Source organism: Lissotriton vulgaris, chromosome 2_1, assembly GCF_964263255.1.
Source record: "Lissotriton vulgaris chromosome 2_1, aLisVul1.2, whole genome shotgun sequence".
NCBI lineage: Eukaryota > Metazoa > Chordata > Amphibia > Caudata > Salamandridae > Lissotriton > Lissotriton vulgaris.
In genome coordinates this window covers 2025266542-2025293913 of record NC_141687.1, presented here as the reverse complement: position 1 = coordinate 2025293913, position 27372 = coordinate 2025266542, and the positions used below count along the sequence as shown (strand labels likewise).

Sequence of the window (27372 nt, the reverse complement as noted above, 5' to 3'; positions counted from 1 at the left end):
CTTATCATATTATTTTCTTCCTCCTCTCCTTTCCTCCCTCATCTTCCCCGCTCTTTCTTGCTTCCTTGGTTCCTCCGTTCCTGTGTGTCCAGCCCCCTCTCCCTGGCACCTCTGACCTTTCCTGCTGCTTCCCGACCACCCTGACAGTCGGGAGCTGGTGCCTGTGGGTGCAGAGTCTGGCTCGGCGTGATTTATGCCATTGGTATAACAGCAGACACACTGCAGTCCATCACTGTAGTCCCCCCCTGATTAAAATTCAGCTCCGGCCCCGACTGCAGCACTCCACAAATGGAATATTCTACATAATTTCCGAAAATGCTTGTTTTTCTTGTTTAAAAAGTGACCTTGTGTGATGTAACTAGTGTTTATTTAAAGCGCTGCAATACCTTCCGATAGAGTTCGCGCTAAATAAAAGTGCAGAAAAAACACAAAACAAATCGAACGCTTTAAAGCAAGAAAGGAACACCTCGGTGGGTGAATCACCCAGCTGGTGTCACAAGGCCCCCATAGGCAGAGCGGATGTTTCTTTCCATCCTCACCTCTGCTGATTATGTAGAGGCTACCAGGCCTTACAGTGACACCTCGTCACCCAGAATACCCTCGGCACCCTCTCCAATCTCACACCTCAGCAAAGAGCCTTTGATCAGCATTAAACAGGCGAGTGCTCCCCCCTGGGGCGCTACCTCCGGGCATAAAACACCACCTTGAGTGTACCCCTTCTTTGAGGTAGACAGTACCACATAGGAGAGGTGCAAAATAAGTGTATAATCTTGTTGTAAGCCTTTATTACTGCAAGACATAATCAGGGTTTCTTTGCTACAACAGCTTGAATTATATACAACACTACATTGGGCGCTAAAAACTGGAAAAATTCACATTGGAATGTTTAGAACTCCAACTGCTCAAAATTACTCAAAACATAACCATGAACAAATCAATTTACACTGGAAGAATACTGAAGCATTTGCTGTGTGTAATATACTAAAAAAACAAAACATAAAACCGGTTTGCCCATAGGCAATTAAAACAGAAGTGGAATGCATGCAGGGTGAACGAACTGCTCAACTTTGCGGAAAATTGTTCTTTAAGTCCACCAATGCAGTGTGCTAAAGTGTTTGGTCTTTCAGGGCAGTTTCTCAACTAGTTTTCATCAGTGGTGGTTAAGTCCCCAGAGTAATCATTTGGGTCAGCAGCATCATCCGCATCTGCACTTTCTGCCTCCACATTATCTGCTCCTCATTTTCATCGTTTTCACCATCAATGTCCTCCTTTTCGTTTTGCTCATTGTCTTCATCATTCGCATCAGTTGTTTCCTCAACTACCGATTCTCCTGTTTGTTCAACGATTTCAAAGGGATTCTCACCCTAAAAGTAAACACAAGTTTTAAACCATCTTTAGCAAAATTTTGCAGAACAAATGCACACTAACTAGTACAAAAGTAACAGCAAAAGTCTTGTGTACAGTGCAAGTAAAGAACTCAGATTTCAGATCACAAAAAAGCAGAAAGAATGTATTATTAGAAAAGGCATCTTACAACGGGGAGAACATATGCAGGACTTCTAAATTTTAGAGTATGTCCAGACAGGCCATAGGATGGAAAAATCCATGCCATGTCTATGAACGCCCATGAGCTCTGAGGAGTCCTTGTACAGAGGGGGCGGTGACTGGAATATTGAGGGTGGGCATCACATTTCCAAGAAATTAATTTCCTGCGAAACTACAATTTTTTTTGGGTGAAACTCAGTACGGAAGAAGTGTTATTTGCAAAGCTGAGGAAGGAGTAAACAGATCTGAACATTCAATATGCAGTGTGAGCCCTGGAGGCAGGAAGGGTGGAAGTGCATCCACAGCATTACAGGCTGCAAGCTAATTGTTGATGGTCATTAACTTATCAGTTTGCAGCATGTGTACCTGTTTGATTTAATTAATGATTTTATTTAATTTGTATAGCTCTTGAATCACCCCCAGGGGGGTATCTCAGCGCTTGGAAGCACAGCATAGGTCATGGGTACTCACAAACGTTCTCTCAGGGGCCAAATTTACACTGTGGTTTGTGTCCGAGGGCCGCACCAGTGGGGGCGGGGTCAGTGGGGGAGGTGGCAGGGCTAGAGCAACAAAAAAATACACAACTGACCATGAGGTTGATGACTGGTCCCTGCAGCGGACACCTTCGTCCACTGAGCCACCAGACCCGGGATACACACATCTCTTGCTCTCTCTTTGTCTCCCTCCCTCACTCTCCCTACCTCTCCCATACTCTGTTCCCCTCCCTCTGTCTGTCTTCCTCCCCCTGTCTCCCTTTCCCTCTCTCACTCCCTCCCCCCTTTTCCTCTCACTCCCTCACTGTCCCTTTCCCTCTCTCACTCCCTCACTCGGTCTCCCTTTCCCTCACTCACTCCCTTTCCCTCCCTTCCTTTCCCTCTCACTGTCTCCCTTTCCCCCTGTCACTCCCTCACTCTGTCACTCCTTTTCCCTCCTTTCCCTCCCTTTCCCACTCTCACTCCCTCACTCTGTCAGGGCAGTTTTCAGGAGTCTTCTGAATTTAAGATGGTCCAAACACTGTCTTAGGGCCAGCTGTAGTTGATTCCAGATGAAGGGTGCGAGAAGGACTTGCCTCCGGGTCTAGCCTTTTTTATGTTGGGGCTTTTGAGGAGCGATTGGGAGCTGGCGCGCAGAGTCCGAGCCGGGTAATAGCGGCGAAGTTTCTCTACTACATCGGGAGGGCCATTGCCCCAGATAGCTTTGTGTGTGAGACAGCAGATCTAGAATTTCACGCGCTGTCGTATTGGCAGCCAGTGTAGCTGATGAGGGAGGGGAGAGGAAGCTGATCTGGGGGGAGCATTCAGAACCGTGCAGGCGGCTGTGTTCAGTATCATTTGCAATTGGTTTAAGGAGGACTCATTTGCGGCGATCAATAGGGCGTTGCAATAGTCCAGCTTGCTTGGTATCAGGGCCTGTGTTAGGGTTTTCCTTGTTGTGTCGGGGAGATAAGTAAAATCTTTCCTTAGTAAGCCATGGGTGTGGAAGCAGGATTAGACTGTGTGAGTAACGTGTTTCTTCATGTTTAGGGACTGTTGAAGGTGAACACAGAGGTTTTTGACTGTGGTTGCCGGGGTCGGGGGTGTGCCTAGTTCTGGGGGCCACCAGGAAGGTGACCAGAGGAGGGGGCATCTCCAAAGAGCAGAACCTCAGTTTTTGCAGCGTTCAGCTGAAGGAAATTGCTTTCCATCCAGTGAGATTTCCAGCATTCCTAAAGAGAAGGTAGATTGGGCAGATTGAGAAGTTTTATTGAAAGAGAACGTAAGCTGTTGATGCTTTTATGCCTGTGGCTGAAGGGTTACCCATGTGTGGTGTGAAATTCGCTTTTAAGTAGAACTGCAGAATGGCCATATTTCTGGTTGAATACAAGACTGCAACAGAAATATACTTACTAGAAATACCAATAAAGAATTTGCTGGATTACATTTATATTTAAAGCAGACATCTCCAACGGATAGCTCTGAATCTACTGGCAGCTCACCAATACCCTGGAAGATTGGGGGTTTGACAGTGTGAAAACACGAGTCAGGATACAGGTATCCTGAACCTATAGGACACATGGGGGGACCCCCTCATGGGCAATTGCTTTTTTTTAAAAACCTATTAAAATTATAAGTGCTAACTTTTCTATGGTTGTGTGGGTAAAAATGAAACTAACGTCCCTGGAACCTTTGGCATTTTCAGTGGGTTGTAAAACGTTTTTTTTTTTTTTTTTTTTTTTGGTGTAAGACATTTATTCTGTATTAAAGAGACAAATGATGTACACTGCGTCACGCCAACAACCCGGAGGCAGGCCGCTATCAGGTATACAATGCACAAGGGTCAGTAAAACAGTCCGAGGGCTATCGTCCAGCCGGAGCTGGCACTCCCAGTGATATATATAAAACAGTAGTAACGTGGTCGTGAGCAGTACAACACCTGCGCATAAGTGATCTTACTTTTCTCTCAGTGTCGCAGACATGCAGATGTATCAGGAAGCAACCAGGTCGCCTTGGAGCGAACAGCGGTCAATAACCCGCCGCGGCGGCCAGTAGGAAGGATACGTCCAGCAGCACTGTTTTCTCCCAACATACCCCCCCAACAGTCAAAAAAACTAAAACAGCAAACTGCGGTGCAAGTACATAGAATTGCTATGCAACATATCATCCGTCCTTAGGGCTGCGCGGACCTGTGCTGGAGTGTCATGAGTAAAGGCGAGTCGCGATAAGGGTGATGGTGTGGCGATTGCCACCTCCTCCACATGTAGGCGAGAGAATAAAAAAAAGGGGGGGGGGAGGGAGGAAGGGGGGGGGGGGAGAGGAGGAGGATAAGTGGGGCTATTCGCCGAGGTCTGGGGCCGCAGGAGGGTCTGAGGGGATAGGGTCAGCGGCATATGCAGGGCCAATGGGGTTGCATGGCTAGTGCGTGTGACAATACAGGGCCGGTCCGCACTACCTCAGGGCTGACAAGCAACAAGCATTCAATCACGTAATGAACACAGTCAGCCCATATCATCTGAAACACCTGAATCCGGTGATCTCCCCAGGGTGTCCGAGCCCTCACGTTCTCTAGCCCACTGTATGAACGGGTCCCAGATATCAATAGGTCTGGAAGCGGTGGGCATAGTCTCCCAGTAGTGTGTCAGTTGTGTATGGCCATATGTTACATCTCTAATCCACCCCGTGAATGAGGGGAGAGCCCTCCTACCCCAATGTAGCGCGATCTGTCGTTTGGCATAGAGAAGGAGTAGGGCATGTAGCTTCCTGTCGCAGGGTTCAGTGTCTTTAACATAACCTAGCAAACCCAGGAGAGGAGTTGGTGTATCATTCCTATGCGTAATTTGATTTATGGCTGTAAAAACCTCCGACCAGTATGAATCCAGTTTGGGGCAGCTCCACGCCACGTGGAGAAAGGACGCATCTTCCCCTCCGCATTTCCAGCAGGAGGCATCTGCGCGGATGCCCATTCGGTGTAACAATGTCGGCGTGCGGTAATAGCGGTGTAGGTACTTGAAATGTATGAGCCGCAGTCGATAGTTCGGAGACAGTGCCGTGAGTTGCTTACAGCAGTACTCCCAGATGTCATCCGTTAACTGATCAGTCAGATCCGCGGCCCATGCCTGTTTGGCCATGGCCTCAGTGATCGGTGCCTGCTCCTGCATGCAGTTATATAGTCTTGATACCAGCTTTTTGGGGGAAGGCCGTGAAAGCAGATTCTGGAGGGCGTCTAGTGTGCATGGCTCCTCTGGGAAGTGGGGTCCTATCTTTTTGCAGGATTCACGGAGGGAATGGTACAGTAGCGTGTCCGCGAAAGATTCTGACAGGACATCCTCGTTCGTGTCCATCTCGATGAAGGTACCATCCGGATATAAATCAGCGAATGTGTGCAGCCCTTTTCCCCGGATCGTGAGGACGTCTCCCCTGGCGGTGAGACAAGGCAGCATCGGGTTACCCCGAAGGGGGATGGCCGGAGCATAAAGCAAAGAGAGACCCGCTCTCTTCTGCAGTTCACGCCAAGCCCAGCGGATCATCTCCACGGTATCCACTTCTCGCGACGGGCAGGAGACCTTACCGTATAGAGCCACTCGCAGCGGCAAAGGGGCGACCACGGCCAGTTCAACCGCCACATGCGGTTGATAGGGAGTAGGGAAGGCCCAGAAGTGCAGAAATTGCGCTTGGGCGCAGAGGGAGTAAAGCCTCAGATCAGGAGCACCGAGACCTCCTTGTCGGAGCGGTAGTGTGAGTAGGTCCCAGGAGACTCTCGCTTGCCCACCAGCCCACACCAATTTCAGCAATAGTGAGCGAACACGAGCGTGAAAGTGTGCTGTCATTGGTAGCGGTACGTTCACAAACAAATATAAGAATTTGGGGAGAACCACCATTTTTGCTAAGGCTATCCTTGCGACTAGGGAAAGGGGCAGTTTGTTCCAGACCTCAATTTTCCCCTCCAGCCAGTCTACCGCCCTCCCGAAATTTAGTGTCCACAACTCCTGCACATCCCGACTGACCCAGACTCCCAAATACTTAACAGCGTCCGTCTCCCACCTCAAAGGGTAGTCCGGAGCCGGGCGATTAGTCTCGTCCGTCAAGGGGAAGGCAACCGATTTAGACCAGTTAATGGACACTCCTGCTAGGCCCTCAAATCTCACGAATTCCCGAAGTAGTGGATTCATGTTGTCCTTGGGATTGATGATGTATAGGGTGACATCATCCGCGTATAACGAGATTAGTAAGCTCCGAGAGCTAAATCCGATGCCCCTTGCAGTGTGGTGTTGTCTTATCCGAGCCACAAGCGGCTCCATTGCAATGGCAAAGAGGAGGGGTGACAGAGGGCATCCCTGCCTTGTCCCCCTGGAGACTCGGAAGGGCTTAGACACGAGACCGTTGACACTCACCCTAGCTCTAGGTTCCGTGTACAGTAGTTTAATCAAGGTCATGAAGTTTTGGCTAAAGCCCATCCGTTCCAAAACTTTAAACAGATAAGGCCACTCTAAGGAGTCAAATGCCTTGGTGGCGTCAAGGAACACCACCGCCGCCTGTACAGATGGATGCAAGTAGTGGAGAACAGAAAAAATGGTTCTGAGGTTATGTGATGTTGCGCGGCCCGGGATAAACCCCGACTGATCAGGGAGTGCAATCATAGGCAGCATAGGCTGCAATCGATCCGCAATTACCTTAGCGTAGATTTTAGCATCGACGTTTATCAGAGAAAGGGGCCTATAGGAATCTAGGTGTAGCTCGTCTTTATCAGGTTTAAGGAGTGTAATTATTAGGGCTTCCCGCATGGAGTCTGGTAGGGAATTCAATTCGAGGGCCTCAACAAACACTGTATGCAGTTTCGGCGCCAACTCATCCACATAGGTTTTATAGAAGGCTGTTGTCAGGCCATCTGGGCCAGGGGCTTTGTTGGCCGGCATGCTTTTTATCACCTGGGGTATGTCCTGGACCGTGACAGTGAGGTCCATGTATTGTCGGTGGTTATTGTTAAACCATACGAGAGCTATGGAATCCAAAAAGGCTTGCAAAGTGGGCGGTATCGTGGGCTGCCTGGAGGTGTAGAGGGAGGCATAGAAATCCGCGAAGGCGCCTAGTACTGCCTCTTGGCCCATCGCGAGGTTCCCGGCCTTGTCATATATGGTGTGGATGTAATTGGATTGTGTGCAAGGAGTTATCAACCTAGCTAGTGTTCTGCTCGGCCTGTCCCCCTCCCCATATCTCCCCATATCTGCGTGCTTCTGCCCGTTTTCCCAGGAACCGTACTTCCCTCTCCGCTTCCTCATTAAAAGCTAGCAGCTTGGTTTTCAGAGCCCCAGCTATCTCCAATGATGGGTCAGCACTAAAGGCAGCGTCTAGGTCTCTCAGTTCCCCCTCCAGCTTAGCTAACGTGTCCCTTATGGCACGCAGGACTCCCGCCTTCCGTGCTATGCACTGACCTCTGATCACAGCCTTAAAGGCGTCCCATTCTATGGCCTCAGATGAGACTGATCCAGTATTTTCGGCAAAATAATGGACTATGTCGTCTCTAATTTCTTCTACAAATACTGGGTCCGTGAGCGCGTGTGGTGGGAGGCGCCATGTGAATGGCCTGTAAATAGCGTTTGGGGGTCGCAGCTCCAATCCGCATGGGGCGTGATCTGACAGCGACCTGGCCAGTATATCAACCTTTGTCACCCACGTTGCAACCTCCGGAGACACCAGCCAGAAGTCTAATCTGGACCAGGTAGCCTTGTGGCAAGTGTAGCAAGTACCCACTTTGGCATCTGGGTGCCTGGCTCTCCACACATCAGAAAGCATACCCTCCTTCATCACATCTAAGACTGCCTGTCGCGCTCTAATATGTGTCGGCCTGCTTACGCCTCTACGGTCCATTTCATCATGCAGTACAATATTGAAATCCCCTCCCAACACAACTGACCCACAGTCCAGTAATGTAATTTCCGCCCAAACCCCTCTGAAGAAATCTGTGTCGTCCACATTTGGACCATACACTGCAGCTAGTACAATAGGCCGCCCCTGCAAGGAACCGTGTAATAAGACATATCTCCCCTCCACATCAAGCACGCGAGAATGTTCCCGCCAATCCAACCCCCTGCGTATGAGTACAGCAACACCCCTCGCATAATTTGAATAGATAGCAGAGTAAACATGAGCCCATCTGGAATTCTTCAACCTGGGCGAGGGGGTCGAGTTAAGATGAGTCTCCTGTAGGAAGCAAATGTCTACATTATGCCTTGACAATATGCCATGCATTAAACGAGCTTTCTTGTAATCTCCTAGGCTTCTAATGTTCCAAGTCCAAAGTTTAATCCCTCCCATCGAGCAGGTGTAGAAGAGACTGTTTTATCTCCGATCGCCCCCACCCCCCATAGCAGGAAGGTCGCCCACACATCATGACAATCAACACAATGCGCAAACAGGTAGTCCAAATTAGCCGTACATTGCACCAGATAATAACTAGAACTTGTAACGTCAAAACCCCCCCCCCACCACCCACCACCCTCATCAACCCCCCAATCAGGTCGTGAAAGAACCCAAAAGAAAGCACGCAGGGCGTGCGAAACCCCCAACATCAGCGATAGTGGTGCGCCCAGCGTACACCCCCGTATGCACGGGGTGGCTACTAACAAATGTTTGACCTCCTGGTGACCAGCGGAACTCCCATCCCAGGGTCCACGAAACACGTCAGTTAACCACAGCCACAAAGAGAGCATGGAGCCAGCAGCCACAGTTTGACGCCCAAGGGCGCCTCAGCGACTTACCACCATTTACTCAGTTCAGACGCAATACCTGTGCGCCCAAGGGAAACCAGGCGTCCCCTCGAGACTCGAAGGGGGGCGAAGGTGCAGCTGTGCAGTTCAAGTCTCCGGCCAAGTGTAGAGCTCAAATGGCGAGACTGCCCAGTTTTGCTGTGTAGCTGCAGCGTGAAAGGCAAGACAGCACCAAGGCACAAAATGGCGGGCACCGGAGTTCAAGTAGTGAGGCAGTGCGGTAGTGTGCCGACTAATTAGGCTGCAGGGCCAGTAGTGCAATGGAGACCCGGGGACCCGGGCAGCAGGGAGCAGCAGCGTTCAACTGGCACACAGTTCACAACAACGGTCGGCAGCCGATATGTCAGGAGTAATGGCTTTGCGGGCGGGTTCAGGCCGGACTTCGCCCCTCCTCAGCTCCGCATTGCTTCTGCCCTATCCCTCATGTGCCGCTCACCAATGGTGTCCCTGTCTCCCAGCGAAGTCCCCGGTTCCCGGATCGCTTACCACAGCTCCGGGTGCAGACTCACGTTTAGCGCGGCGCCCCTTCTGGAGTCCCGGTCGGAGCAGGGGCGGTCTTCTTTCACCGCGGTGCCCAGGATCACAGCAGTCAGTCCCCAACAACTGCGCGATCGGGACTCACCAGTGCCTCGGACAGTCACAGCTTCCTCCCCGACACAGTTATCTGCTACAGCACGGCGGGTCCCCGGGTCTCTGGAGGCCCACTCAGCCGGGTCTGGCTCCTCTGGAATGCGGCTCCACCGGCGCAGCCTCGGCCCAGGCCTCGGGGGGGATGGATGCGGGCGGGCCACGGGCGCCTGCTCTGGGCACCAGGTTCAGGCAGAAAAGGGAAAGGCTGGTTCCGTCTGAACTCAACAGGAGGCAGTTCAGAGAGCAGCCGCTGGGCGGCGCGCCTGGCGTTTACAAGAGAGCGCCAACCTGCCAACCACTCCCAAAAGACAATGAGGCATTGCCCTGGCTGCCGTAGCCTGCCAGGGAGAAGAGCGCAGAAGAGCATGGCAGGCAGGGGGTGCACAATAATCGAGTGAAAGCCACAGACGTATGCCAGCTGCACCCTGGCCATCAGACCCCATCTCTGCCCGCCAGCGACATAATCTTCGAACTTCGCCCTCTGGTAGCAGCGCACACACCCAGTCTACCCAGCCCATCATCATCCCAGGCTGTGCGCCTCACCCATCGGTGCCAGCTAAACGAAAACTGTTTAACCGGACCACACATACCCTGTCGTCGGACCTACCCTCTGGTGCCAGCCACACAGTGGCGGCTGAATGGCACCGGCTAGACTTGGAACCGCATTCTCCCTTACGAGCCAATCTCTAGAGATAGATAGAGGTAGGGCGATAGATAGAGGGAGGGAGGGCGATAGATAGATAGGAGGGCGATAGATAGAAGGAGGGCAATAACAGACAGATGTCCCTTCCAATGGCTAGCCTCCATTTATGGAGCTAGCCAATGGAAGAGCAGGCGGGACAAAGCACCCATACTGCTAAACAAAAGGTTTCGCCTGCGCGATCGCTGCTGCGCAGCAGATCGCCAGGCAAAACCTAAAAACCAGAAGCTGTCTATCTAGAAACATACCTTTTTTTGACCGCATTGCCATTTGATCCAGGTTTTCTCAATTTAGGTTTTTTGCCGACAAACGCCCCTCCAGCAGGTTTATTAAGCGATTGCATCATCTTTCTTTTCATCCATCTTCCAGCAGGCCCACCAAATACCGCCATAATCCTGCAAATTGATAACATAAAATTAGCAGAGAGTATGCAGATAAGGCAAGTTACATGGTGTGCAAAAATGTGTTAACAGTTTTATAATAATGGCAGGCATAATCCAAGAACCAATGTTGGGTGGTCAAGGAATTCGTAGGCTAAGCAGCAGTTGTTGCCATTCTGGTAGGTGTAGATACTTCTTGGCTACAATTATGAAAACTGCAGTAAGGACACTGCTGTACAGGTTTTCATTTGCATTAGTGAGTTGAGAAATAAAGAAGATAAAATGCTTATAAATATGTGTGTGGTTGGGTCTGGTAGCGCGTGTGGTTTGGTTGTGTGTGGTGTGGTTGTGTGTGAGAGAACAGGGAGTTAGAGAAGAAGGCGGGGTGAAAGAACAGCAGATCAGCACAGTAAAAGAACAGGGAGTTAAAGAAGGAGGTAGGGTGGAAGAGAGCAGCAGATCAGCACGTGAGAAGACAAGAGAACAGGGAGTTAGAGGAGGAGGTAGGGTGGAAGAGAGCAGCAGATCAGCACGTGAGAAGACAAGAGAACAGGGAGTTAGAGGAGGAGGCAGGGTGGAAGAGAGCAGCAGTTCAGCACGTGAGAAGACAAGAGAACAGGGAGTTAGAGAAGGAGGCAGGGTGGAAGAGAGCAGCAGATCAGCACGTGAGAAGAGAAGAGAACAGGGCGATAAATAGAGGGAGGGCGATAGATAGAGGGAGGGAGGGCGATAGATAGAGGGAGGGAGGGCGATAGATAGAGTAAGGGAGGGGCGATAGAGTAAGGGAGGGGCGATAGAGTAAGGGAGGGGCGATAGAGTAAGGGAGGGGCGATAGAGTAAGGGAGGGGCGATAGAGTAAGGGAGGGGCGATAGAGTAAGGGAGGGGCGATAGAGTAAGGGAGGGGCGATAGAGTAAGGGAGGGCAATAGAGTAAGGGAGGGCAATAGAGTAAGGGAGGGCAATAGAGTAAGGGAGGGCAATAGAGTAAGGAAGGGCAATAGAGTAAGGGAGGGCAATAGAGTAAGGGAGGGCAATAGAGTAAGGGAGGGCAATAGATAGACAGATAGATAGATAGAGGGAGGGTGATAGATAGAGAGGGAGGGCGATAGATAGAGAGAGGGAGGGCGATAGATCGAGAGAGGGAGGGCGATAGATAGAGAGAGGGAGGGCGAGAGATAGAGAGAGGGAGGGCGAGAGATAGAGAGAGGGAGGGCGATAGATAGAGAGAGGGAGGGCGATAGATAGAGAGAGGGAGGGCGATAGATAGAGAGAGGGAGGGCGATAGATCGAGAGAGGGAGGGCGATAGATAGAGAGAGGGAGGGCGATAGATAGAGAGAGGGAGGGCGATAGATAGATAGAGGGAGGGTGATAGATAGATGGAGGGAGGGTGATAGATAGAGGGAGGGTGATAGATAGATGGAGGGAGGGTGATAGATAGAGGGAGGGAAGGCGATAGATAGAGGGAGGGAAGGCGATAGAGGGAGGGCGATAGATAGAGGGAGGGCGATAGATAGATAGAGGGAGGGCGATAGATAGAGGGAGGGAAGGTGATAGATAGAGAGAGGGAGTGCGAGAGATAGAGAGAGGGAAGGCGATAGATAGAGAGAGGGCGATAGATAGAGGGAGGGAAGGCGATAGATAGAGGGAGGGAGTGCGATAGATAGAGGGAGTGCGATAGATAGAGGGAGGGAGGGAGGGCGAGAGATTGAGGGAGGGAGTGCGAGAGATTGAGGGAGGGAGTGCGAGAGATTGAGGGAGGGAGTGCGAGAGATTGAGGGAGGGAGTGCGAGAGATAGAGGGAGGGAGTGCGAGAGATAGAGGGAGGGAGTGCGAGAGATAGAGGGAGGGAGTGCGAGAGATAGAGGGAGGGAAGGCGATAGAGGGAGGGAAGGCGATAGATAGAGGGAGGGAAGGCGATAGATAGAGGGAGGGAAGGCGATAGATAGAGGGAGGGCGATAGATAGATAGAGGGAGGGCGATAGATAGAGGGAGGGAAGGCGATAGATAGAGGGAGGGAAGGCGATAGATAGAGGGAGGGAGTGCGATAGATAGATTGAGGGAGGGAGTGCGATAGATAGATTGAGGGAGTGCGATAGATAGAGGGAGGGAGGGAGTGCGAGAGATTGAGGGAGGGAGTGCGAGAGATAGACGGAGGGAGTGCGAGAGATAGACGGAGGGAGTGCGAGAGATAGAGGGAGGGAAGGCGATAGATAGAGGGAGGGAAGGCGATAGATAGAGGGAGGGCGATAGATAGATAGAGGGAGGGCGATAGATAGAGGGAGGGAAGGCGATAGATAGAGGGAGGGAGTGCGATAGATAGACGGAGTGCGATAGATAGAGGGAGGGCGATAGATAGAGAGAGGGAGGGCGATAGAGAGAGGGAGGGCGATAGATAGATAGATAGAGGGCGATAGATAGAGGGAGGGCGATAGATAGAGGGAGGGCGATAGATAGAGGGAGGGCGATAGATAGAGGGAGGGCGATAGATAGATTGAGGGAGTGCGAGAGATAGATTGAGGGAGTGCGAGAGACAGATTGAGGGAGTGCGAGAGATAGAGGGAGGGAGTGCGAGAGATAGATTGGAGGGCAATAACAGACAGATGTCCCTTTCAATGGCTAGCCTCCATTTATGGAGCTAGCCAATGGAAGAGCAGGCGGGACAAAGCACCCATACTGCTAAACAAAAGTTTTCGCCTGCGCGAACACTGCTATGCAGCGGATCGCCAGGCGAAACCTAAAAAACAGAAGCTGTCTATCTAGAAACATACCTTCTTTGACCGCATTGCCATTTGATCCAGGTTTTCTCAATTTAGGTTTTTTGCCAACAAACGCCCCTCCAATGGGTTTATTAAGCGATTGCATCATCTTTCTTTTCATCCACCTTCCAGCAGGCCCACCAAATACCAGACTTTTCTGGTAGTCGACAACAATTCCAGGTCTCTGAATACCGCCATAATCCTGCAAATTGATAACATAAAATTAGCAGAGAGTATGCAGATAAGGCAAGTTACATGGTGTCCAAAAATGTGTTAACAGTTTTATAATAATGGCAGGCATAATCCAAGAACCAATGTTGGGTGGTCAAGGAATTCGTAGGCTAAGCAGCAGTTGTTGCCATTCTGGTAGGTGTAGATACTTCTTGGGTACAATTATGAAAACTGCAGCAAGGACACTGCTGTACAGGTTTTCATTTGCATTAGTAAGTTGAGAAATAAAGAAGATAAAATGCTTATAAACATGTGTGTGGTTGGGTCTGGTTGTGCGTGTGGTTTGGTTGTGTGTGGTGTGGTTGTGTGTGAGAGAACAGGGAGTTAGAGAAGGAGGCGGGGTGAAAGAACAGCAGATCAGCACAGTAAAAGAACAGGGAGTTAAAGAAGGAGGTGGGGTGGAAGAGAGCAGCAGATCAGCACGTGAGAAGAGAAGAGAACAGGGCGATAAATAGAGGGAGGGCGATAGATAGAGTGAGGGCGATAGAGTAAGGGAGGACTTTATTTTTCTGACACCGAATCCGACATTGAATTTCCTGCCACCCCTGGGGACGGGAGCGATTAAGGTACACATGAAAACACCCAGCGAGCGGACCGTTCTGTTCCTTCATCCAGACCTGCAGGCGCAAGGCGCAGACTACCTGTCGTTCCAACCCATGACGGGGCGAGACCGGTGGACATTAGCAGGACCGGCAGACTGTTAGGACCGCCAGCTAAACTTAAGGACTACATTTGTGGATAGTGGAACCTTATGTTCTCTATCTGTTTCTACTGTTCCCATCACCCCCAAAGGAGGGGGATGTGTTGTGTTTATAATACTTGTGTCCCTCCTAGGACACCTTACTAGACGTGCTTCCCAGTGTCCCTGCGAGGACACCGTTTAGCAGTGAGGTCACCAGCTGATAACTGTCACATATGACAGTTACCAGCTGATCGCCGAGCTGACTGCCGCTTCGCTCCATGTTAGGAGCAAACGTGTTGGTCGGAATAAAGAAGTTAAGAACACTCAATAGTTTTGTATTCTTAACACACTTTGCCAGGGCCGGTTCTGGTTCCCAGTCCGGCCCTGCAAGAGCATCGCCAATACCTGCTTAAAATATGCACTAGATGCAGTGGAAACATCAGACCGACATTATGATAGGAATCACTGAGAGAGCTATGCCTCGTTAAGAATTTCAGGTTTTAAGTTCTTAGGCGCTAGGTGGTACACTGGTGAATGGCCGCTATTAAGTTAGGCTCTCACCGTCCGGAGATCTAAATCCAGCATTTATCCTTTCAAATCGGAGTATGCTTGCTTTGTCATGGGCAGGAGAGCATCAGAGCAGTACCACCGTTGAGGAGTATGTATCCTCCTGGGAGCGAGAATGTCTGGGCAATAGTACTATCGAAGAGTATGCAGCCTGCTAGTGGGAGAACATCTGGTACTACTGCTATTGACGAGTGTGCAATTTAATGGGCAGGGGCATGTTCTCGCAGTACCACCATTGAAGAGTATACATCTGTTAAGGTGGGACAGCATCTGAGCAGTATAAATCCTCATGGACACGAGAGCAGTAACAGGGTACCACGGGTGGTTATGCGTGTGTCCCTCCCCAATCCCACTTGCATCGCTACTATTTTCTTGAATGTCTCCCCAATTCCTAGGTATTATAAGTTGAGAGCAGTAGAGGTGGGATCAAATGCCTCCTTTAAAAAACAGAGCAAATGCTCATTAACCACATCAGATGAGACTTGCCTTTTTAATACGCAAATCTTTACCCATGTGGACAGCAGACTCCTTAATCCAAGTATATGCAGGGACAGATGGACAGTGACCTGGGCATGACCTGGGCAGCCCTCTGGGCCTGGTAGATGGACCAAGGGCTGAGTGGAGCATTATCGGGGAGTGTTTATATCAGGGAGGGATGTAAGAAATGGCGACAGGCTCAGTGGTTCTCGCAAGGTACTAAAATGGACGGCCTTGCAACCGACCGAGCAAAGAGACTTATGATTGACTGAGGAGCAGAGTGTGGACCCTAATACCCTGGTCTTCATTGCTTGAATTTGCTCGCGAGAAAGAGTGGCCGAATCGTGTCACTCATAATTACACTGAAATTAAAAAAAATTCACACATAAGCATTCTGAAACTTGGCATCTATCTGATGTAAATATTATTTCTCTCTGGTCTCACAGTCGTCCCTGGCATCCCAAATTCGAAGGCGAATTGCGACGCGATATCACAGAGAAGAAGGTGGTGGCCTCTGTCTGATGTCGTCGTAGGTATTGTGTTTCACCACTGCGGCGCACGCACGGTCTCCGCGACCTCAGTCCACTCCCTGGAGGGCGCGTGACCGCGCTGTGATGAGTCAGAGAGCAGGTGCCTTTCTCTTGAGCTTCAATTGCAACACCGTTCACCGCTCAGATTCCATATCATTTACCGCCCGCCTTGTAGCAGTAGCTCTTCGTTTATAGAAGATCTCAAAGACTTCATCAGCGACCAATACTCTCAAAGTGACAATCAGACCATCGTGGGTGACTTCAATCTCCACTGGGGCGCACCACAAGACTCCTCTGCGAACTCACTGGCCACCTTCCTCTCGGCAAATGATCTTATCCAACACTGCACTGAACCAACCCACTCTAAGGGCGCAATCCTGGACCTTGTTATTTCTAAAGCAGGCATGCTTTCTACTACTACCCCTATTCATGTAGATTGGTCTGACCACCACCTCATCCCATTCTCTCTTCAACTTTCACACTCTATAACTCTTGGCCAACCCAAGAGGGCCATCTCCTGGTTCTGTGATGCCAAAAACATTGATGTCGGTCCCCTCTGTGAATCAGCTTTGCTTTCACTTCCAAGGCTAGACCCGAACATAGCTGTTGACGATCTCACCTCCCAATGCCTCACAGTTCTTGAAGCTGAAATTAATAACGTCGCTCCACTCAAAAGCAAAAGGATAAGGCCCACTCCCTCAGCACCTTGGTTCAACAAATCCCTTTATGAGGAAAGGAAGCAGCTAAGATTCCTGGAGAAGCAATGGAGGCAATTGCCTTCCACTGACAATTTAGCCTTGCTTCGCACAGCAAGATCCAAATACCACAAGCACATCTTCCTTGAGAAAGCGACGCACTTCAAAACCCTCCTTGATTCCGCCAAAAATAGACCCAAAAAACTATTCGATCTCATCAAGACTCCGAGCTGCTCTCCCCCAACCTCCAAGGTGGAGGATTCTACAAAGAGAGCAGCGGATTTCGCTACTTTCTTCGATGGAAAGGTGAAATCACTTGTGGATCAGGTTGCTCATCCTACACCTCCAGAGGAGCGCAAATCCTTAGCCATTTGGCAGAGCTTTGACCCCATATCTGAAGATGCCCTTCTCAAATGCATACGCGAAACAAAGCCCTCCAACCACTCGCTTGACCCTATCCCCAGTGCCATTGCCTTTGACTTCTATGCCCATTCCCTCCCCTGTTGGACCACTCTGATCAACCTCTCCCTCTGGCAAGGCTCCCTTCCTGTCCCCTTCAAAACTGGGCAGGTCACCCCTCTGCTGAAAAAGCCCACTGCTGATGCGAATGACCTCAATAACTACCGCCCCATCACTAACCTTCCCTTTCTTGCAAAGATAGCGGAAAGATGTGTAGCCAAACAACTCTCTCGTCATATCAAGGACAATGATCTTCTTGACAATTGTCATTCCGGCTTCATCCAAAACTGCAGCACTGAAACAGCCCTACTGCAAGTGGTTGATGATGCGCTGAGGATACTCGACTCAGGGGGGTCCTGTCTGCTAATTCTCCTTGACCTCTCCGCAGCCTTCGACACTGTTAATCACAACACCCTCCTCAATATTCTTCAACAGAGAATGGGCATGGAGGGCACTGTGCTTAAATGGTTTGCATCCTTCCTCTCTGACAGATCTCAAATGATCAAAATAGCGAACAGTCTTTCGTCTCCTGTGGCGGTGGGTCAAGGTGTTCCCCAAGGCTCTATACTTGCACCCACACTGTTCAATCTCTACTTAGAACCACTGGGAAACCTCCTAAGCAAATCCGGGATTCACTATCATCTCTATGCAGATGACACTCAACTCTACCTCAAGGTTGCCTCCACTCATGATCTCTCCATCCTAAAATCTACTCTTGACTCCATTCAAAACTGGATGTCATCTCATCAATTAATTCTGAATCCCTCCTCTTCTCCTCCTCACTCTCTCCTCCCCCGGTTCAATCATGGATGGATCAGATGAATCTACTAAACAACAAACCCATCATTGTCGACAGCGCAAAATCTCTTGGTGTCATTCTAGACAAAAAACTCAATCTAACTCCCCACATCAATTCTATTGCAAAATCTGCTCGCTACCAACTGCGCCTTCTTTGGGGAATCTGTCGCTTCTTCCCGGAGCAGGACCTTATAACCCTGGTGCAATCGCTGGTCCTCTCCAGACTAGACTACTGCAATTCTCTTGTTACTGGCCTCCCCAAATCTCACCTGTCCCCACTTAAGTCTGTCTTCCATTCAGCAGCTCGTTTCATCTATGGGGCCAAAAGAAGCGATCACATCACACCGTTGTTATCCACCCTCCGCTGGCTTCCCTTCGAGGCTAGAGCTATCTACAAGACCGCTTGTATCACCCACAAAGCCTTGCACTCCTCCTCTCCCCGCTACCTGGTGAATAAACTGAAACTCTCTGGAGGCTGTAGACCTTCACGCAATGCCGAGAATCTACTGCTTGAACCTCCCACTTTCAAGAAGGAAAGAACAATGGCCCAATCCTTTTCAGGCAACGCAGTGAGAATCTGGAACTCGTTTCCGCCTGAGCTCCGGACCACCGCCTCCTCCCAGGCCTTCAAAAGGGACCTCAAAGTTCTCCTCCTCCAGAGACACCTCCAAAAGTAATTCACGTCCTCTTGCTATTCGGAGGAAGACTTCCCACTACTGATATTTTTTACTTTCCATGACCATGGGAGTGCCTTCCCAGTGTTTTCCTGTGGTGGGAGTGTCTGCCTTTTTGCAGTATTCTCCATGTACTTGTGTTCGGTGCCCTTTTGTAACATGCACACAACACTTTGCCCTTGTAACCCACGGTTGCTACCTCTCACATGTTTTTACCTTTGATACTTGCACAAGTGCCACCTTGCCTACGTAATGCCTGTTCTTGTGCCTAGCACTTATTGCAGTATTATACCTCAAATTATACTCTGTTTTCTCTTATAACTGCCCACTTGTCACTTTTCCTCTTGTGCACTTTTGACTACCTCATGTATTTTTGGTTGCTCACAATTTTTACTACCTCAAGTATTTTGTTTGCTCACAATTGTCACTATTACCTTTACTACCTCATGTATTTTTGGTTGCTCACAATTTTTACTACCTCAAGTATTTTGTTTGCTCACAATTGTCATTATTACCTTTACTACCTCATGTATTTTTGGTTGCTCACAATTTTTACTACCTCATGTTTTTTGTTTGCTCACAATTGTCACTATTACCTTATGTAAGTAACGTATGTTTTAGTAATCTGCTCTTCTGTAATGTTTCTCATTATGTTTCATTTCTGTTCCCAATGTGAAGCGCTCTGACGCCTCCGGGTAAAGTCCGCGCTATGTAAAAATGCATAAATAAATGTAGGACATCTAAGTAACTAGCTCCGCACCCCCGCACCACCCTAGTGACGCCACTGTGGCGTCTTCCCACGGAGCGCGACCTGCGAGCCTGTTGGATCTGCCACCCACGAGAGGCCGCGGCACTGCCTAGGGAAACGGGCCGCATAAGTACAAGGCCTGGAGGGGAGACCATCCTTACCTAGGCTGCCGCATTCACGGAGGAGCGTCCACCTCCTGGCAACGTAGAAAATGAATGTGCGCATGCGCATGTGCGCACAAACCTTAATGTGCGCATGCGCATGTGCGCACAAACCGGGGGTGCAGTCCCTGATGGGCGGGGTATTGAAACGTCATAAAAATTAATGTGCGCATGCGCACAATGACAGGGGGGGCGCTCAATCATGGGAGCAGCGGATTATAGAACACCGGCACTCCGGACCTGGGCCCGATTTTTCCTCCCAGACGGGGGTCCGACGGCCGCATTAGAGCGCAACCAGTCAGGTGGCTCTGGTGGTTCAGGATGTTCGCCTCGCCCCCCTGCGTCACTCAGCCGCCATGGAGCAGACGCTGATCGCGAGCCCGCCTCCGGCCACACAGCGTTGTTCGGGGCCCCCAACAGCTCCGTGGTCCAGCACTCCGTTTCTCCCTCACTCGCAGCCCAAAACCTTGCAACACTGGGGTCTTGTAGCAAAGTTAAGGCCGGTACAGGGGACCTGGAGCGGGGAGCCTCAGGATATTGCTGCCACTCAGGTCGCCATCTTGGCCACGCCCCTAAGACTAGGACTTTAGAGGGCCCAGTGGCTCTACAGGATTTTCTCCAGCTTCACGGAGCAGATGTCATGGACACCTCAAAATTTACTTGAATGTCATTTTATTTTGTCTTGCCGGTCTATATATTATCTATGTAATTAATTGAATATATACCACTTTTCCTTTCCTCTACAGGATATTAATCCACTAGTCTTGTTGTTTCACCTCTTTCTTTCCCTCTTTTTATAAATGTTTCTTATTCATATTATCCCATTTTTCTTCCTAATATGGGTGTTTTTACTCCACCCCCACTCTTCTTATGGTCACCTCTGTGTTGACCTCCTTCCATCAATAAACTTTCCTGCTATCCAGTAGAGTTTGACTGCTGTTGTCGTCATCTTTTGGTGTCACCTACCCCCATTCCGTCTTGTGTACTGTAGGTATGTGTCACAGTCGTCAGTTGTATGAATTGTACTGTCATTGTTTCCTGTTTTTTCTTCCCTTTCCTGCAGTTTTCCTCTTAAGTTTCATTTTTACATTTTCCCTTTCCCTCCTTTCTTCTTTCTCATCCTCTCTCTTTTTCACAATCATTCGCCTGACTCTTTTTATTCTTCGCCTCTGTTTTCTCACCACATTCTCAATATTGTAAGCATATTGTTTGTTCATGTTCTTATTCCTATTATTGTGTCATGTTCCGTGTTACAACATGAAATAATAAAGGACTAGGTAATCCAATTAAAAGGTAAAGGGTTCTATCCCACCTATCTAAGATAAAAACGTATATTGCATTAGTTCAGGAATCACATCTTTCTGAATCTGAAGCTTCAAAATTGAAAAGGTGTTGGGTGGGTAATGTGTTTACTTCTCCTGCTCTTGGTAAGAAAAATGGAACTCTGATTTTATGCCATAAAAATCTGTATATATCACTTGTACATCAAGAATCTGATGTTGAAGGTTATTTGGGTATTATTGAGTTACTTATGGATAAGATACCTATCGTTATATTTAATGTATGTGGTCCCTCTTCAGTTGATAACGTTTTTTGGACAAAAATTTCTGGTAGACCGCTTTTATATGATGATGACTACATTATATTTGGCGGAAACTGTAACCAAATCTACAATCCTAAATTAGACAGACATTCAACAGTGAAATGTGTTCCCTCTAAAATGCATTACCAATTCACTTCCACAATACAAAGCAAATCTTTAGTGGATATTTTGGGACTCTGCCATCCAGATCTTCGAGAATATAGTTTCTATTCAGCTCCTCATCACTCACAATCCCTTATAGATTACATTATTCTAATCAAGTCCTAGGCCCAGCATGCTATTCACTCTGAAATTGGTTCAATTTTAATCTCAGACAATGCCCCAGTATATGTCGTCAAAGATCTTATCCCTTTTTCCCCACACTCCAGCAGATGGCGCTTTAATAACTCACTACTTTTAGACCCTCATTTAGATCAACAATTTCGCTCCTTTGCCTACAAATTTTTTGCCATTAATTCCACTCCAGATTCCTCTTTTGTAAAGGTTTGGGACTCTTTTAAAGCAGCTGCTAGGGAGTTAATAATAAATGTTGTGTCACGAAAGAAAACATCTCTAGAGGTCCAGTCCGTTCAATTACTCACCAAAATAAAGCAACTAGAGTATTCATTCTACCAATCCAATGATGAGTCTTCCCTGAAAAATCTTATTGATGCTAAAATTACCTTTAACAGCCTCCTCCTTTTTATTGAAAAGTAGTACTCGCTATTACAGGGGTCAAAACAAAATGGGGAAACTATTGGCTAATTCTTTGAAAGTAAGGAAAGACAGAACTAAAATAGAATCTTTGCAGGGCCCATTGGGCACTTCTCTTTTTAAGGATAGTGATATTTTAAATGAACTTTTTTCCTTTTACAAAAATCTCCACTCTCCTGAAGATCAATCGGCGCAATCTGATCCCTCTTCTTACTTCCAATCCATTGCCTCTCCTCCTTCCCATCACATTGACTTTCATTCCTTGGAAATCAATATTTCTCTACCAGAAATCTCTCATGCAATTTTGGTATTAAGAAGAGGAAAGGCCCCTGGCCTCTCGCAAGGCTCGTTCCATAATGATCAGAAGTTATGTGTTTCTTCTATATTCTTTATCACATAATTTTAAAATGTGCTTATTGTTATGCTTACAATTTAAACCAGTTTTTGTTCTTGCTTTTTATTCCAACATATAATTTGACTACATGTTGCTTTCTTCCCTCTCTCCTCCCCCCCCCCTTTTTTTCTTTCCTTTCTTGGTTTATAACGTATCTTTTTCATTTTGTGTTCAGCTTGATAGTCTTATTTCCCATTTTTATCTTGTTTTCCATACAACTTTTATGCTAATAGGATCAGTTGTAACTATTACAATGCTGTTCTTTTGCTTGTTTTTTCTTAACAAATTCAAACTTTAAAAAATGATTGGAGAGATGAGGAGCACTTTTGCACAGTGATAGTGCGAGAATCCGCGGAGGCGTTCATGGGTGCGAGGGCGCCAAAAATGATTGTCGCACCGGGCGCCACCAGTGCTAAAGCCAGCCCTGCTGTGGCTGAATGGGCTGCCTGAAGCCTCGGTCACTCTGTGGATGAATGGGCTGCCTGAAGCCTCCGACCCTCCGTGGATGAATGAGCTGCCTGCAGCCTCCGACCCTCCGTGGATGAATGAGCTGCCTGCAGCCTCCGACCCGCCATGAATGCATGGGCTGTCTGAAGGCTACCACCTTTCTATGGATGTATGGGCTGCCTGAAGCCTCCGACCCTCCGTGAATGAATGGGCTGCCTGAAGCCTCCGACCCGCCATGAATGAATGGGCTGCCTGAAGCCACCGCCTCTCTGTCGATGAATGGGCTGCCTGAAGTCTCTGTCCCTCCATGATGAATGGGCTGCCTGAAGCCTCTGTCCCTCCATGAATGAATGGGCTGCCTGAAGCCTCTGTCCCTCCATGAATGAATGGGCTGCCTGAAGCCTCTGTCCCTCCATGAATGAATGGGCTGCCTGACGCCTCCGTCTCTCTGTGGATGAATGGGCTGCCTAAAGCCTCCGTCCCTTCCTGAATGAATGGGCTGCCGGAAGCCTCCGTTCCTCCATGGGTGAATGGGATGCCTGAAGCCTCTGCCTCTCCATGAATGAATGAATGAGCTGCCTGAAGCCTTCGTCTCTCCATGAATAAATGAGCTGCCTGAAGCCTCCGTCTCTCCATGGTGAATGGGCTTCCTGAAGCCTCTAACCCTCCATGGGTGAATGGGCTGCCTGAAGCCTCCGTCCCTCCATGGGTGAATGGGCTGCCTGAAGCCTCTGTCCCTCCTTGATGAATGGGCTTCCTGAAGCCTCTAACCCTCCATGGGTGAATGGGCTGCATGAAGCCTCTGTCTCTCCATGAATGAATGAATGGGCTGCCTGAAGCCTGCGTCCCTCCATGGGTGAATGGGCTGCCTGAAGAAGCCTCTGTCTCTCCATGAATAAATGAGCTGCCTGAAGCCTCCGTCCCTCCATGGATGAATGGGCTGCCTGAAGCCTCTGTCTCTCCATGAATGAATGAATGGGCTGCCTGAAGCATCTGTCGCTCCATGATAAATGGGCTGTCTGAAGCCTGCGTCCGTCCATGGGTGAATGGGCTGCCTGAAGCCTGCGTCCCTCCATGGGTGAATGGGCTGCCTGGAGCCTCCGTCCCTCCATGGAGGAATGGTCTGCCTTTAGTTCCTTGCCCTCCGTGGATCAATGGGGTCTCTCTGGCGTCACTCCCTCAATGAATGAATGGACTCTCTGTCGCCTTTCGCCCCATTGATGACTGGGCGAGATATGGGATTGGTGTATCCCGTAGCCAGCCTGCGGGTGAACCAGCAGCTACATTCCTCGGGTTAGGGTTTCATTCGTCCTGTCTCAGAGGTGTCTGGGAAGGAATGTGCAGCGTCATCAGAAGACACCTGCAGCCTCAGACACACCGGCCGGCCACGCTTAAAGCAGCGCACCTGAGGCAGGTGCAGCCGAGGGATCTGTAAGGAGTATTCACTCACCCTCCTCTCAAGCAGGACCTCGCCGACCACGGATGGCCGAGAGACCCGGAGTAGAACCACAGCCGCCAGCAGCCTGCCACTGGGAACATGGTAGGAAGGGAGCCTGGGAGATGCGGGGGGCAGAGGGAGATAGCGCTAAAAGTCTGAGGTTTCTGCTCAGGCGCTTACCGGGGAGCCTGTCACTCTGTCTGTGGGGAGTAGTATTATGTGAAGAGTGAGAGTCAGGAGCCGTTGTTCCCCTTGGAGCGGTGAGTGTTGTGAGTGTAGAGAGGGGCTGTGTGAGTAGGGAGAGTCAGGGGACGCTTTGTGCACAGGGGTTGATTTGGGGGAGTCCAGAGAGCTGCGAATGACTGGAGGGAAGGGACTTAAAGTGACATCGACAGAATCACCTGCGCCCCACCCTCGGGCAGATTCCAGCATAGAACCGTACCCACCTTTCTAGTCAACTTTGTTTTAATTTGCGTTTTACTGTCTGCGCTGATCCTTGGTTGGGCGCGCGGTTCCCTTAAACCTGCAGTGCGCCGGACGTAATGAGGCGTAATTGCGCAGTGCGTCTCCAGAGGCGCTCTCGCGCTGACTCGGGTGGTGTGCGGAGTGCTCGGCATACCTCAGGCGTGATCCCAAGGAGAGTTCTTACCAGACACAGGTGTGATCTGAAGAGGTGCTATCGAGTCGCATAGGTGTGGTTTAGACTTTAGAAGGGCGCTCCTCGTTGAATGATTGGAAAATAGTTTGCTACAGAAACGTCGCATGACGGCTGGGATAAAATGCTGTATCCAGAGTGATCTAGCCCGGGTGTCCGGGATACAGTAACCCCCGTATCCTGGTTCTCGTTTTAATCATTTTTCACCATGCTGCGCAGGTGACGGATCTCTTGCTCTGTGTAAAGTTACCGTCGGTGCTTTACATGGGCAGGTCCTGTCGGGTACTGAACTCCCACACTTCGTTCACAGGGGGAGTGCCAGCACTTCTCAGTAGCAAGGGCGCTGCTTGGCGATAGTGGGTAAACAGGTGGCCGAGTTGAGGAGACTACCACGGCTGCTTGAAAAACAGTGAGACACACTTCCCCGAAAAGTCCTTCAGCTTTTGAAGTCGCTGAAGGCATGAGTGCACAAGAACACTAAATAAACCGAAGAGCTTTTTTCTTTAATTTTTTTACATGTGTTGTGTGATGTTTTATTAAGTACCTACCTGCACGTATATAATTTGAAAGGGAGAGTGCCAACTTTCGAAATAGGGATTCGGTACTTTTACTGTGGAAGCATCAACATGTTTGAGTAGATAATAGGTACTCTGAGCATCTGTGCATTAACACTTCTTAATTTTAAACACCAACTGTGACTTCCGCATGTGCTATTTTAAAATGTTTATTATTCTGTTTTACCATATACAATGTCATGTGTTCAGGGCTTTACGTGGTATGAAAAAACTGGGGGAGGGGGTGGGGGGGGGGGGGGTGAAGTCTTTCAAAGGAGCGTGGCCATTGTACTTAAGGGCGTGGCTTACAAACACCTCCGCTAAAAATCTGTGCTTAAAATGGTGTGCCGCCAGACCTTGTATTACTGTTTCTGTCATTGCACCCAGATATATGATACAACAAATACCATCATACCTACAAGTCTGGACTATTAGCTTTGTCATTGGTTGCATAAGATAAATTATCAGCAACTATGGTTTGTATATAATAATAAAAAAGCTTCCAAGCCCGACATCACAACAATGCTGCTGCTCCTGAGTTTTAAAAGGACATTGGAAATCAAGAGAGAAAATGACTCTCTTTAAATGATTTGCCTTCCCCTACAGCGCTCACCTGGCATGACGTCATGCCGTACCTTCTCCAGTAGTGAGAACTGGGCAGTGTGATTGGAGTCACTGCAGTCCGGGAAAAAACGGGCCACCTGTGCCAGGGCACAAAACAGAGACCGATTGAGACCCGTTTCGAGGCCCCCTTTAAAAAACTGACATGATGTGCTCTTTTTTCATATTCCTTGCTATGACAATTCTCGCAGTTACCATTACCAAAAAAAATGTTATCTTCATTTACGCTCACTTTCCCTCATCCCTGGTTCAAGCCCCAGAGAGCGAAGACTTTATCCTTTAGCATGGAGCAACAGATTCTGTTTCTTAGCTTCTTCCCAGAATATGAACACAATAGGGCATGGCCACCAGATGTGCACGAGAGGCCCCCTCCACACATGCTATCCAGCACCTATTATTGGGGTTTGGGTACGCCTTCCTGAGTCTACCATGTGTTTCCTACCAGAAAGACTTTACTTTATTGGATGATTATCCACGTTTAATCCATTTATTGTTGGATGTGCTGTCTTTCCATAGGATCTCCCGTTTTCTTTCAGCTGTGGTTCTGCCCATTAGATGTTCCCATTGTCCATATACTGGGAAGGAAACCAGTGCAGGAACACAGCTATGTTGGGACGGTCCCTCCGGTCCCACGGAAGTCTTTCATATAGATTAAGAAAAGGAATTGACATCAAACATCACAGGACGGAAAACGCAAAAGGGTTGGGAAAACCAGAAAGGAATCGAGGGAGAAACCACCATGGTGGTAATGGTAAAAAAAGCAGAAACTAAACTCTGACTTGACTGTCTTTTGGAGCAGGTTTGAAAGGCAGCTCAACCCCTCACGTAATTAATTTCCCTTTTGGAGCTGGAGGGGTAATAAACAGCAGCAAGGAACCCAGGAGTACGAAGGAAGGCAGCCCCAGGTGAGTGAAACTCACAGCCCTCAGGTGCAGGCTTCATGTATGTTTTACATGTCAGCCAGCCAACGCATGGATGGATGGGTTTTTATATAGCGCAATATCACCGCCAGGTCTCAAAGCGCTTTGCATTGGGAACCCGTCCTGGTTTTTCCCTGTGAGATAGCCCCTACTGGGTATCCCCAAGGTGAAAGCCAGGCATCCCGCCACGGGGGGCCGTAGTGGAGATTAAGCAAGCTATTGCCCAGAGTTGCAGAGCGTGAACCTGTGATTCGAGTAGGCACCGAAGCGAGAATTACCGAGTCCGTGGACATTTTGGGCTCAAGACCCTGCCGCGTCGGGAATTGAACCCTGGTCCCGCGTCTGATCCCCTGGTCCCGCGTCTGATCTCAGCGTCCGGGTCTGCCTCCTCTAACCAGTGAGCCACACTTCTCCATCATCACAATGAACCTGTAAGTACTACTATATTTCGGTATAGATTGCTCTCTGTCTTGCTGAAAACTCATCCTAAACTATTTTTGGGGGTCCAGACATCGTTATTTTTTGTTTGGCACAAAAAAATACCTGTCAATACACCCTTGAATATTATTGGATGTCTGGGTGTAAAATAACTGTAGTTAAGACCATTGCAGTTTGATTTTTGTGCGCCCATTACTTTGTCACTTTTCAATTGGGAACATTCTGCAGCTTTTTTGAGTACAAACTAAATTGGTAGGAATTTTTCCAGTGGACATATGTTGAATTTTCTTCTTGGGGAGCCGCATCGCTGGTTTGGGACACTGCCATTTGGAGCA

The 27372-nt window shown here is 49.1% G+C and overlaps 1 protein-coding gene and 1 long non-coding RNA gene across 2 annotated transcripts in view; one reads left to right on the top strand and one right to left on the bottom strand.

The window, feature by feature from the left end:
• Positions 1–765: 765 nt before the first annotated feature.
• LOC147733676 (uncharacterized) lies at positions 766–19318 on the bottom strand. Its single transcript, XR_015308746.1, has 3 exons — positions 19275–19318; positions 13265–13454; positions 766–1364 (listed from the first exon to the last, which is right to left on the bottom strand). It is a non-coding gene; the product is annotated as an uncharacterized LOC147733676 (long non-coding RNA).
• Positions 19319–23781: 4463 nt separating this feature from the next.
• The window catches only part of LOC147733673 (transient receptor potential cation channel subfamily M member 7-like), a 1613265-nt gene continuing 1609674 nt past the window's right edge, over positions 23782–27372 (top strand). Inside the window, exon 1 of the mRNA XM_086958251.1 lies at positions 23782–23951. Within this exon, the coding sequence (XP_086814377.1) occupies positions 23949–23951 (3 nt within the window). The 5' untranslated portion in view covers positions 23782–23948. The remainder of the gene's footprint in view (positions 23952–27372) is intronic.